Raw genomic sequence first — 13,793 nt, forward strand, 5'->3', positions numbered from 1 at the left:
TATCTACTATCAACATTAAGAGTCAAGAGGGAGTTGTTCCAAAGTAGACACATGATCAGAAATATAGCAAAACGTAGAGCCAAAGAGCTGCATATAGAGATGGAGCCTAATTGAACTAATGTTTGTTGCTTATTTGATTTGATTTATATTTAGTTCTTTGTCTTCGTCTTTTTGGTTGTGTTGTTAGTAAAACCTTAGTCCTTGAGGAAGGTGTGGAAGAAAATTGGACCATTGAATGTACTGTAGGAGGTTGTCATGTCCACCACTAAAGTATTTAGCTGCATCAAATACGCTGATTTGATCGGATTTCATTATTTAGTTGTTCTTATTGTTACGAGGTTTAAGGATATGGGTGTTTTAATGGTGTCATGTCCACCACTGAAGTATTTACGTACACCTTTGGGTGTTTCATATGGTGTTTTGCAATTTACTTGAGATATGGAGATGTGGGTTTTTGTGTTTACTGTTTATATGGTGTTATGTCTACCACTGAAGCATTGCTGGTTTTTTTTAATGTAGGCATTTTGTGTGAAAGGCGGCTTGTTGTATCTCAAAAGAGGTTTCAGTCAAGCTATCGGAACAGTTGGCGAGTACGTTATGCGGACGGAATGAGTGAAAATGCTTATCGTAGGGATTTGTATCGTCAAAGTGATCAATAAGCTGTCATTAGAGCCTTTGAAAGTCAACCTGCCTTGAGCAACAGTCTTGCTATTGTTGCTGAGTAAGTTAAAGCTTTGGTCAAGCTTGATTTTTATTGTTTTGATGATATGATTTTATATTGTTGGGAAGATCACCTTTCCGGCCTTATGCATCAGTAGCCTTCTTTTGGCTTTTTAGTCCATGTTTTACTAATTTAATCTATTCACATTGTTGTTTATTTTTAGGGGAGCTGTTCAAATGGCTGACTACTCGAGGCAGTGACAAGGAAAAGGTTGGATTTATCAGGTTAAATGGGTGATTTTAAGAGAGGCAACCTCGCCGAAAGGGACATTGAGCAGGTAATTAAACTGTACTGTGTATCTTTATTGGTTTAATTCTGTTGTCACCGTGTAAAAGATTAGTAGAGACCGTCTTAAGGCCTCTTTTTATGTGATGTAGTCAGCTAGAAATATACTCTCTTATTCAGTAAGGTCAAAAGTATGTCTTTGGATCTTTTGGTGAAATGTTTGTCGATTTTTATTCTTTTTGGGCCTTTTGGTGAAATGTATGTCTTGAATTAGGCTCCTGCCATCAGTTTGCTTCTCCTAACGACTTTGATCATAGTGTTGCCTTGCTTCTAAGATTTAATATCACGCTGTCCAAACGAGTATATATCCACTAAAGATAGCTAAATTTAGGTGGTAAATTTATGTGATTACTTGATTTTCCGTTCGGGATGGTGTATATTTAGACAATTGGTTGTCTGGTTTAAATGTTTGCATAGTTGGCCCTCCATATGAATGTTATTTTGATACTGACAAGAACCCGTGAGGGTAATTATAATTTTTCTGAACAATGCAACTGTTTGGTCATGGTCTCATGTAGAGTGAGAACATTGGTATTACGTGTTGCATTTTTATGACGTTTATCGTTTTTTATGCGTCAAGGAAGTGTTTTATAGAGAGAAAAATGACGACAAAGATGAATTATTTGTGATTATTAGTGGTTTTATCATTGCGATAGCAGGTGTATCACATCAGTTTTAAAGTTTGTTGGTTTTAAATGAGTTGTATAGATAGCAAATGAATTGGATATTCTGAGCCGGTGCTTCCCAACTGAGTATGAGATCAAGTGTATATTATGGTACTTGTGAATGTTATCTTTCTGTACATTAGGCTTCTTCTGCGAATGTTGTTATGGTTAGGTTGAACTTGGAAGTTAGAAAGGTTGAAACATATCATTATGGTATCAGATATTTCTTTATAATGAAAATAAATGTCTCCCTTAACTAAAAGTGAGCAAGAGTAGCTACTATTCAACAATGAATAGTGAATTCCCTTAACTAAAAGTGAGCAAGAGTAATGCCTCAGACATTTTTAATGGAGGGTCATTTTAGTCAGTTTTGGTATTTCCTTATTAGTTTTTATTTGGGCTATTCTTTGACATCCGTAGTTAAATCATTCAATTTGATGGAGTAAAGATAAGCTATAGAAACGGAGTAAAACCCGTCGTCGTGTTTTTGGCCTCTGCCTCAGAATGGTAGCATTATGATTTCCTATAAAAATCAGGAGATATGCTTAGGGTAGTCTCTTGTAATTGTTGTCGGAATGAGATAGCAAGCATGTGGGCTAAGTATTAGGTTAATATATAAAACAGTGCTATTCAACTCTGGAATTTAATATTTGGACATATATAAATATGCCTTCGCATTAATGAGCGGGCTGGTAGCTTATTTAGTGATTTCATGGTGGGGTTGTACTCTTGACGTGGGTTCGAACCTAAGTCATGAAGATTGTCATTGTGGCTCCATTTACACCAAACAAATAATGATCTTGTCAACTTTTCTGATAGGTTATTCGAGCTGCAAAATCTGATTCTCGTTTAGAAAACAATCATCTACCGTCCGACATCCAGAAGTTACGCTACCGTGGCTGCTATGAAGCTCTCTGTTTTCCTCCTAAGATTGAAGCTATGGGAGAGGTACAAAAGAAGACTCATTTACTATGTGATTTCTGAACTTTGTCCACTGGATTTCTCCATTAAAGCTCTTTTCTTTCCGTCTCTGACTATTGGTGGAGCGTATGAGGAGCTATGGCCGATATATTGCTTTGCACTTACGATATGAGCAAGACATGCTTACATTTAGTGGATGCACGCATGGGTTATCGCCTGAGGAAGCTGACATTGATAAGGTAAAGCAAAATTTTGGCTCTGATCAAGAAAATCGACGTGGCGTATTTATAATGAATTAGGCAACTTTGTTTGAACCCTTGACTTCAAGTTTGAAACATTAACTCCTTAACCATTAGGGTAAGAAGGCCATTTGTTAGTTTATGTACAGAAATGTAATTGATCGTCAAAAGCCACCAATGGAATCTCCTACCTGAAATAACTTAAATCCAAAGACTTTGGTTGTAACAATTATGTCGACTGATTATTGAGTTATGGCTGTAGCTAAACAAGTTACTGATGAATGTCTATGATCTTTTTGAACTCAAGGCAAAATACAACATATTGGAAAGTTAAAGATATTAATGCCACTGAACAGAGAACCAAAAGGTACTGCCCTTTAACTCCAAAGGAGGTCGGCATGTTTCTATCTTCACTGAGATATCCATCTAACACCCCCATATACATTACTGTCGGAGAGATTTATGGAGGTGAATCTCCCATTGCGTATTTGCAGTCCCGTTATCCCATTTTGATGAGCAAGGTATATAGTAATATAGATTTTTTTCCAATCTCTCTTCCATTCTACTATTCTGTCACTATAGGATTTCTGTTGAACTCTTGAGGCGACTGCGGAAAGGACCATGTAGTTTATGATATTATATAATATTACAATTAGTTAGGAGTTTTCATGTTCTTTAATTTTTTGGTTACTAAGTAATTGCTACTTAAAGTCAACATAAAACTTACTGATGAGAAGTGAATCTTTCAGGAGAAATTAGCCTCTGATGAAGAACTCACGCCTTTTGCCAACCATGCTTCTCAAATGGCCGCACTTGATTACATTGTCTCTGTTGAAAATGATGTATTCATCCTGACACACTTGGGGAACATGGCAAGGGCTGTTGAAGGCCATCGTCGATATTTAGGGCATAGGAAAACAATTAGCCCTGACAGGTTAACACCTCTCCATTATACTCATTTCTTCTTTTTAGTGTGTTAATTTAATTTGGTCTGTCATTTGGTGGTACTGACTAACTGACGGTAGGTAGATAGGAAAGAAAGCTACGAGAAACATCAGACGGTAGGTATTATATGAAATAGGGGACTGAGGCATGAAGGGGGAGGAGAAAGGGAAGATGTGCGTGAAGGAGTAAAAAGGAGAGGAGTAATACGAGAGAAGTAGGAGGAGGAGGAGAAGGAGGAGAAGGGAAAATGGAGGATATATAAGAGAAGGATAAAGGAACATAGTAGGTATAAGAATGAGGACATATGGAAGGAGAAATGGGAAAGGGAAGGAGCACTACGAGGTTGAAGAAGAAAAGGTGGTTTAGGATGCGACTGCGTTGAAGAGAAAAGAGGGAGATAAAGAGGATGACGAAGTAGTGGGTAAGAAAGGTAGGGGAAAAGGAGAAGGAAGAGGAGGATTAAGGAGGGCTAAGGGTGAAAGAGCGATTAGTATGGAGGGGAGGAGAAAAGGGAATATATGAAGGAGTAGTACGAGAAAAAATAGGAGGAGTAATAGTATGAGAGCAAATGCAAGATGAGGGAAAATGGAAGGTATAAGGGAAGGGGGATAGGGAAAGGGATAGAAGTCGAGGAAGAGAGTAATGAGAAAGAAAAAGAAGTTGAGGGAGGGAAATGGAAGGATGAAAATGATAAGAGGAAGGGAAAATAGTAGGAGGAGAAGAGGATGGAGAAGAATATAAATGGGGAGAAGGGGAAGGGATGAAGGTCGATAAAGAAAATAATGGATAAGAATAAGAGATATGGAGAGGAAAATGGAAGAATGTGAACTATAAGAGGAAAGAAAAATATAAAAGAAATAGGAGGAGTAATAGTATGAGAACAAATACAAGATGAGGGAAAATGGAAGGTATAAGGGAATGGGATAGGGAAAGGGATGGAAGTCGAGAAAGAGATTAATGAGAGAGAAAAAGAGGTTGAGGGAGAAAAATGGAAGGCTGAAAATGATAAGAGGAAGGGGAAATAGTAGGAGGACAAGAGAATGGAGAAGAATACAAATGGGGAGAAGGGGAAATGGATAAAGGTCGACAAAGAAAATAAAGGGTAAGAATAATAGGTATGAAGAGGAAAATGGAAGAATGTGAACTATAAGAGGAAAGAAAAAGAGAAAGGGAGGGGAAGAGAAAAGGGAATATATGAAAGAGTAGTGCGAGAAAAAATAGGAGAATAGTAATAATATGAGAGCAAATGCAAGAGGAGGGAAAATGGAAGGTATAAGGGAAGGGGAATAGGGAAAGGGATGGAATTCGAGAAAGAGAGTAATGAGAAAGAAAAAGAGGTTGAGGGAGGGAAATGGAAGGATTAAATTATAAGAGAAAGGGGAATGAGGAAGATGGGGAGGAGAAATGGGAAGATATGGTGGAGCAGGACGACGAAGAATGGGAGGAATTTTTATGTTACTTCGCAAGCTACAACTTAATACTTAATGTCTTATGTATTCCATTTAATTGTGTTCTTTAATAGTTGACCATCTATGCAATATTCATAGTTATATTCGGATATTCATGCTCTCAACAAAGTTAAATACGATTTTTTTGCGAATGGTTTTAATTTGTTTGCAATAGATTAAACCATCTAAGCAATATAACGAGAGTTTTGTTGGTGATAGGCACTCAACATGTACAAACAACTGACCCAAATAAAGATACGCTAACATACTCATAAAATATCAACGATCAAAATATCTTGGGGGATCGCGCGCTTTTGCGAATGTGATTTTGTTTCCAACCACCATCCCACCTTCTCACCATGCTTCCTTGGCCAACCACCATCCCTAACTTTGACCCAAATAAGGATACACTAACATACTCATGTATATTCATGTTTCCAACAAAGTTAGATACGAAATATTTACGAATGTGATTTTGTTTGCAATCGATTCGAACAATTAAAAAATGATAACGACAAGATTTCATTGTGAACACCACTCAAAATGTATAAAAACCAAACCAAATCAAAATACGCTACTACGGATTTGAAACGTAGACAAATAGAATAACTTGGGGGACGGCGTGCATCGCGCGCCGTGAAACCAACTAGTGTACAATAAATAAGCGTTAATCTCTTAATAGTTTAGTTGATGAATACAGTCCGTGAAATCGTCATGTCAACCCTTGTCTGTGAAAACAAAATTGTGAATCGTGATGAATGTGGTTGAATTATCCTAATTATAACTGAAAAAAAATAGCACCCCTCAAAGGTTTTGTGATACAAGAAATTTAAAGATAATAATATTATACTTGCTCTATTCCGTTTATTTGTTGTCATTTTTCATTTTGGGGTGTCTCGGTCAATTATTGTCCTTTCTATTTTAAGAATGAACTTGATGAGTAATGTGATCATTCACATCCAATTTGTTCCACTTTTCATTAAGTCATTGGTTCCCTCCCATTTCCTTGGTCTTTGTACCAAAACCAAAGGACACTGATTGACCGGGACATAAGGAGTAACAATAGTTTATTTTCGTATAAAGAGAGTCACAAGAACGATTTTAATGCTACTGGTGTTCATATTCAGATTATGAGTATCACTATCACATGTCATGACTTTACCAACTAAGTTAATAAACATCCGAATATTATAACAACTAGATTTAATATCCGTGAGATGCATGGCCTAAAAATAATATCTAATTTAATTTCTCTAAGACCGATCATAGAAAATAACATTTCAAAATTAAAATTAAAGTAACATCTCCTTAATTTTTCCTACTAAAATCATGTTTTAAACGAAAAGAGTTTGGGTCTAATTCAGATCTCTTTCGCAAAATTAAATGGTGTAAGGATTCTATGGAACATGGTATATGTGCTAGTATATAATTCACCCGTTGCTACATTAAAACAAACTGCGTAATTCTTTATGAATCTATTCAGTTAACCACGTAAATAAGTTGGATATTTATAATAGACAACACACTTCCTTAAACTTTACGGTCTGAAGTAAGAGTATGAGTCGTTTAACGTAAAATTAAGGAAGACACTAAGATTGAAGTCGATAAGATGTAGTAGTCTTTCTTTCACCCCCACCACACAAAACATGACAAATACCCTAACATAAGTATTGTGTTGTGTGCGCCATATATCTTACATTTTGTATTGAGCGAACATTAACGTTCTTGCATTACACTCCTTATTCATTTGATTTGGTTAATGCAATGAAAGAAGCACAACGACGTGACCAAGTATAATCGTCTGTCAATCTCAAATAAGAACCTTTGCCTCTCCCTGCATTAGGTAGAAGAAAAGTAAAAGATATAAAAATTTATAAGAGGAAGTAGGTGAGGCTATAAGAGACCGCTTATATACCGCAAAACGCGGTTGTGTTTCCATCATAACCAATTTCTCTTTCCCAGTTGACCTTAAAAATCTTATCTTGTTTTTTTTTTTTTTTTTTTTTTTTTTTTTTTTTTTTTCGAGTCCTATTAAAACTCAAATATTTGGTTTTTCTATTGGAAAATATATCAATGTATACTCCGACCCCGTTTACGGGTAAACTTCCAGTATTAGCCCATATTACTCATATTGCTAAAATAGTATAATGTCCATGTAATCAATCAATACTATATATTAATTCCAGAAACCAAGGGACTTCAATGTAATTAAATAAATCTATACAAATTAATTATACTATATAATTTTTAATCATGGCCCTGTGTGATGGATCCGACCAAGGGACTTTAATGTAAATATTATATAGTTTTGGTTGAAGTATAAATTTAGAGAACACTATAATATGGTGATTTTCCTTAAAATAACATGCCCCACTTATGCTACTAATTAGTATAAAGGTGTTAATTATTTAACATACACGGATATAATATGATGTAATATAATATAAGTATTTTATATTTTGAAAACTATTAAAAAGTAAAAACCAATCTACAATTTTAAAAAATATAATATTCCATAATTCATTAGATTTGTAATTTAATTAGTAAATAATAATGATTGCTCTTAAATAATAGGGTTATTTTACAGGAATAATCCGAATTATTGGTCACATTCTCACAATAATCCGAACTTTATTTTAACTCACACTAAACCGAATTTCGGATGCTCTCTTCTCAAAACACTCTAGCTTAATTTTAACCTATTTGCCTTAAGTTAAGATGACCTATTAATCAAAATACCCTTCTTGGCTGCCTGCTCACATACTTCCTCACCCATTTCCACATCATGCTTCACCGCACATCACCACCGCCATACATACACCAAGCACCACCATAACCTCCTCACCTTTTTTTTAAGGTAATCGTCATCACAGAAAAAGACCTTGTCATAGTCATTATAATCATAGCCCAAACGAAGGTATCGATACGACGAAATTGAGCTTAAGAAATTCCTAATTAGTACTCCGTACATTATTAGATAGCACTTAGCCCTTTGGAGATTCCTGACACATGGCACTTTGGAGATGTTAGTACCTGTGTCAACAAAAAAAACGAATTGGGGAATGGATTTTTGATTTCATAACCCTTCTCCCGCCATTTCTTTATAGCAACATATCTCTAAGCAGTAAGCACATAAATTGAATAACTTCTTTTTTCCCCCAATTTGATCTAAATGTAAGATTTACCAAAAACGATGTAAATTTCAAAAATTAATCTTCACCAACGACGTCATCGGGAAATTTGGAGCCAGTAATAATTGGTCTTTGATGACTTTTTTTTCGCTGGCAAAGAAAACTGGTGAAGGGATTATCATCTTCGATAGTTCAGTCATTCAGGTGGCCGTCAGCTGCGACGGGTGATGGTGATGCTAGTAGTGTTTAAAGATGAGGGAGAGGAAGTTAGGGTGGTGGGTAAAATGAGGGAGAGTAGGTTCTGGGGTTGAAGAAGGTATGTTAAAAGGAAAGTGAAGAAGTTACTTGATATATCGGTAGTGAGTCATCTAGTATAATATGAGATAAGGAGGTCATTAGTATCGTTTATTGGGAGTTAATTTAAAGTTCGGATTACTTTGAGAAGGTGGTTAATAGTTTGGATTATTCCTATAAAATAAGCTTAAATAATATTCTAATACAACTAGATAATCAACTACTATGATATGATAGTAATCACCCATGTGAGTAGTAAAAACAACAATAATAGCAACCGGAGTAGTGAAAGTCATATTAGCAGTAATGAGAATAGTGAAATTAACAATAAAAAATGCGGGAGCAGTGAAAGAAAAAATTATGACGGCGGGAGAAGTGAAAGTAATAGTACTATAGTCGTCACAAAACATGTAATGAAAGTAACAGTAGAAACAACGGAGAGAGTATGAAGAATTAACTAACAAATCGATTTTAAGAAAATATTAATTTATTTAAATATATGAGTTTAACAAAACTAACGGGTTAACCGTAAAAACTTTAAACGAAGAAGTAGTGAAGATAATAGTATTAGCAGGGGATTTAGTGAAAGTAATAATATTGACAGCGGGTGTGGTGAATGTGTCACATAATTTGTTGATTAATTTTACATCTCATCATAATTTCAAAATATAAATTATAAATGTATGTGTTAATCCAATTTAGCGAAACAAATTTTATAGAAAATAAAATTTAAATGGTAAATAAAGGTAGCCCGGACATAGCCGAGCACCAAACCTTGTTAAAATATAATCTCGTATAATCATCATTATTTGTTAAAGTTCAAATATAAAGTGACCAAGTATAATCGCCTGCCAATCTCAAATAAGAACCTTGATTTGCTTCTCCCTGCATTAGGTAAAAGAAAAGTAAAAGATATAAAAATTTAACCCTATTTTATGGTGGTTTCCGTTGAAATATTATATATTTTGAGAGTTTTCATAGTTGGATAATCGTGCACATCTCAGAAGCAGAATTTATATTGAAATAGTTAGAGCTTATCTAAATTTATTTCCCACCACGAATTTCAACAAACCTGTAAAAAGAAAAAAATTACAATTAATTTCGTAGCTTGTGAGATAAAAACCAAACAATAATCCTAGAAAGAATTATGTATCTACATACGTGTAATGTTAATAGTAAATAACATGTGATAACAAAAAAATAAGAAACGTAGAACCATGATAAGAATGGTCAAAAATCAAAATGTAACCTCAAATTTTTGATGGTACGAAGGTACATATATAGAGGAAGGTATTTAAGGTATACCGTTTAGTTTCTTTGAGTTTTCATCCCATTAAAACTCATGTATTCTTACAATATTATAATATTTATTTGGATAAATTGATAACTTATATCTAGTGTAATCCACTTTTTCAAATCTTATACCTAACATAATTTTCTTTTAAAACTTATACCTAAAAAATTCATTTCTTTCAAACTTAATACCAAATCTAAAAAAAAAGACTTAAAAGGAAGGTTTTACCCTTATTAATTACCCCAACACTACCATTATCCCACAATATCAATCCTTAACCTCTCTAATTAACCACACACCCACCACCCATCACCACAATCCCTCTTGTCCTCTTGCCAGCATCACCGCCGGCGTCAGGCTCCACCATAAATGCCTTCCTGTCGGAAAACCCACAATCTCCGCAACCCATAATCTCCGCAACCCACTACACCCTCCTACCCCACAAACTCACGGAACCCAACTACACCTTACCTCCATCACACGCCTCATCTTCCACCAATCAAAAATCAAGCAACCCAAAACTCTTAACACCACCACCCATCCTACAAAAACAGTTCCTCGCCATCAAAATCACCTCCCCCCCATTCTAAACATTAGATATGATGTTTATGAATGCCAAGAAGAGTTTTCTTAAGTAGACATGAAGTGATGCTTCGGGTTTGGGGATTCGAGATATACGGGACGCCACCGAGAGTTCATGTGGGGGCAGCAACGTCCGTGGGAGGTTGCGGTGGTAGCTTTCATACCAGTGGTAATGTCGGTGGGGGGAGGAGGCAAGTGGTGATGATGGTGATGAGGTGTATGTGGGATTGATTGGCTAATGTGGTGGTGATAGGTTAATGTGGTGGGTAAAAGGGTGTTAATAGATATTAGTAAGGGTAAAATGGTCAGTTCGTGTGATTTGGTATTGAGTATGAAAGAAATGAATTTTTTTGGTATAAGTTTTGAAAGAAAATTACCTTAGGTATAAGATTTGAAAACGTGTGTTATAGTAGGTATAAGTTATCAATTTATACTATTTATTTATATGTTTATAATATTTATAATATTTATATTACTTATATAGTTTTATTGTATATTAATATCTTTTATTAATAGAGTCTTAAAATGGTACTACATAATTTTTACGCGACTAAATCCTGCATAAGCTTACTTCCCCTAATCGTATTGGCGCCAAGGCCGCCAACTACCTTATGTAATGCCAAATTCTCGATTTAATTTTGATATTTTCATCAACGATTATTCTTACTTGTAATGAAAAGGTAATTATAACATCTCACAACCACCTTCATAGTATTGTAGGTTTCAATTTATCTCATGAATCAGTAAACTAATAATTTACCCTAGCTACTTGCCCCCATGCAGCTACTTACCCCCATGCATCGACGGATACATGATTTCTTTGAACAATACTCCATATACAAACCATTTTTCGATCCGATGATTATACAAACTATTTTTCGCTCCGATCATTAAAACCTGTAAAAACAAAAAAAAAATAGAATTAAATTATTGTGATATAAATACTCCGATCATTAAAACCTGTAAAAAAATACTCCAAATAAATTATTGTGATATAAACACACTATGAGGAAGCACTTAGAATTACTTTTATAAATTTATGACCCTGTAATTACCATTGATTTAGTAAAGCTAGCAACCTTGCGTTCTCTTGCGCCTAAAAATATTATAAAAATCATTAATTAGAACTTCAAATAAAAAAAATAGGATAACAAATTACATAACTAAGCTTACAATCATTTATAAATGTAAACTTGCATATAGTCGTGTGTATATGCATCACACTCATAATCATAATAAGCAAATAAAACTAATATCAAAAGTTGTTAATCTATCAAAGATGATGGATGAAGTATATGAAATCAAACGCATGAAATTTCTCTTATATACAAATTAGAGTAGTTTAATTCCAATACAAATTCCATGATGAAAATAATAGTAATTAATTTTTTAATCTTATCTTTTAGAATATTTAATAGTAGAAAACACAACTCATAAGACATAGGGTAATGGGAGGTGCTAGGGCGACACCGGGTGTTACCGAGCTTCGGTAACACCCTAATTAAAAAATAGAAAAAAACTAAAAATTAAAAAGTAATTTTCGTTTTTACGCCAATATTATAGGGATAAAACCGTAATTCACAAACTATTTATATTAATAATGATTGAGATATTATTAAGTGTGCAATGGTTTTGAATCACATATTGAGTGCAACGCAATTAGTTACCATCTACCACCGCCCACCACCACTTATAACCACACTTTCACCACACCACCACCGACAAACACCATACCGACACCCCTAACAACTGCACATGACACATTCACTACCACCAATACCACACCACCAGCCCAGTCATCTCACGACCACCACACGCACTGACCCCACATCACCGCTACTCTCCACGACCACCACCAACCTCGACATTCGCTGCCGACAGACCAACCCAATTAGCGGAAACTTGACACCAACCAACCAATCACCCTAGCTGTCACCGAGATCCGCAGTCGGCTTCCCCAATCTCAACGCCACCGTTTGACGATCATCCCGCCTAGATTATTCAGTTCCTAAATGTAATTAAATCATAGATCTACGGAAAATGAAGAAGGATTTCAAAGAACTAAACGCACAAGTAGGAGGGAGATGACTGGGCCGACAGTGGGGTGAGGTACGGCTGGTTTGCCGGTGATTGAGGGCTGGATAGCTGTCGTTGGGGCGGCGGCAGGGGACGTAGCATAGGTGGTTGATTGTATGAAGAGTGGCAGGGTATTAAAAATATTTATTATTATCACAATTGTTAAATTAATTAATTAATTAATGTTAGATTCCTATATTACCTTTTAGTATTATTTACTTTGAAATTTGACTTTTAAAGAACGGAAAGCAAAATACATAAATAAATTACAATAATACCCCGGGTGTCGCTCAGTTTGAGTAACACCCGGTGTCGCCATCTCATTTCCCTAGGGTAATCTCATTGAATTGATACGGATGTACTGCTTTTGATTTCAATAAGGATTTGTATTAGAAACATGGCTGGGTTAGAATACAATTCTTATCCGCTTGACAAATTAACGTTTTTTTTTTTGAAAAATAGGTAGTTTATAAAAGCTGGACTCTCTGTAATCGCTCGAAAAAAGTTTCCTTTATTAATATAGATAGATAGACAGCCCGATTACCAGTCAAAACTTGTGTTAGACACAGGGCCGTCTCAAGAAAAGTGGAGGTCCGGAGCAAAAAAATACGAGGCCCCCAAGATTTACAAAATACTGAAACTGCCCTATTGAAGCCAAATTGCAAAACTATCGTTGCGGCGGTGTGAAACAAAAACCGACAAAATAAAATCCTCTAATCTCCCGAAAATAGCTGCAAATTCATAAAGCAAATAAAAATTAAGACAATCATATAAAAGAAAAATAAAGATAAGATTCACCAGAAATCGACTATCCCCATAACAAAACAATTCATTAAACTAAGAAGAAATATTACCTATATTTCTATCTCTTTGAAACTTAGTGTAAATCTGGATTTTTTTTGACAATCGAAACAATATAGCAAAATTTTGATTACAATCTCTCTAATTGTAAATTTGGAATGGTGGGAAATTGATATGGGATAAATCATATTTAAAGATTTTAAAATTAGGAACATTGGATGAATTTATGGGAAAACTAGAGAGCAAATTTAATCATTTTAGGAAGAAAATTAATTTACTCAGTATTTTAGGAAGGAGATTGAATTGATTGAATACTTGAAGTATTGGAATAGAGTATAAGACACACCGTGCTTTTGAGTTGCCTAATTCCATTGTTTTTTTTTTCAATTAT

General features: G+C 35.0%; 1 protein-coding gene across 1 annotated transcript; it reads left to right on the forward strand.

The window, feature by feature from the left end:
* The first annotated feature begins 950 nt into the window (after positions 1–950).
* On the forward strand, positions 951–8,605 carry LOC141595110 (O-fucosyltransferase 7-like). The gene is made up of 7 exons (XM_074415084.1): positions 951–998; positions 1,815–1,865; positions 2,491–2,619; positions 2,718–2,831; positions 3,188–3,352; positions 3,581–3,765; positions 8,515–8,605. Exons 1-7 carry the CDS (start codon positions 951–953, stop codon positions 8,603–8,605), a joined length of 783 nt encoding a protein of 260 aa, XP_074271185.1.
* The last annotated feature ends 5,188 nt before the right edge of the window (positions 8,606–13,793 follow it).

Source organism: Silene latifolia, chromosome 8, assembly GCF_048544455.1.
Source record: "Silene latifolia isolate original U9 population chromosome 8, ASM4854445v1, whole genome shotgun sequence".
NCBI lineage: Eukaryota > Viridiplantae > Streptophyta > Magnoliopsida > Caryophyllales > Caryophyllaceae > Silene > Silene latifolia.

Excerpts from the sequence above, each read along its gene's own strand:
- LOC141595110 (XM_074415084.1), top strand. The coding sequence starts at position 951 with ATGGGTGATTTTAAGAGAGGCAACCTCGCCGAAAGGGACATTGAGCAG. Across the intron at positions 999-1,814 it reads CCGAAAGGGACATTGAGCAG|GCTTCTTCTGCGAATGTTGT; the intron begins GTAATTAAACTG and ends TCTGTACATTAG. Across the intron at positions 2,832-3,187 it reads AGGAAGCTGACATTGATAAG|AGAACCAAAAGGTACTGCCC; the intron begins GTAAAGCAAAAT and ends GCCACTGAACAG.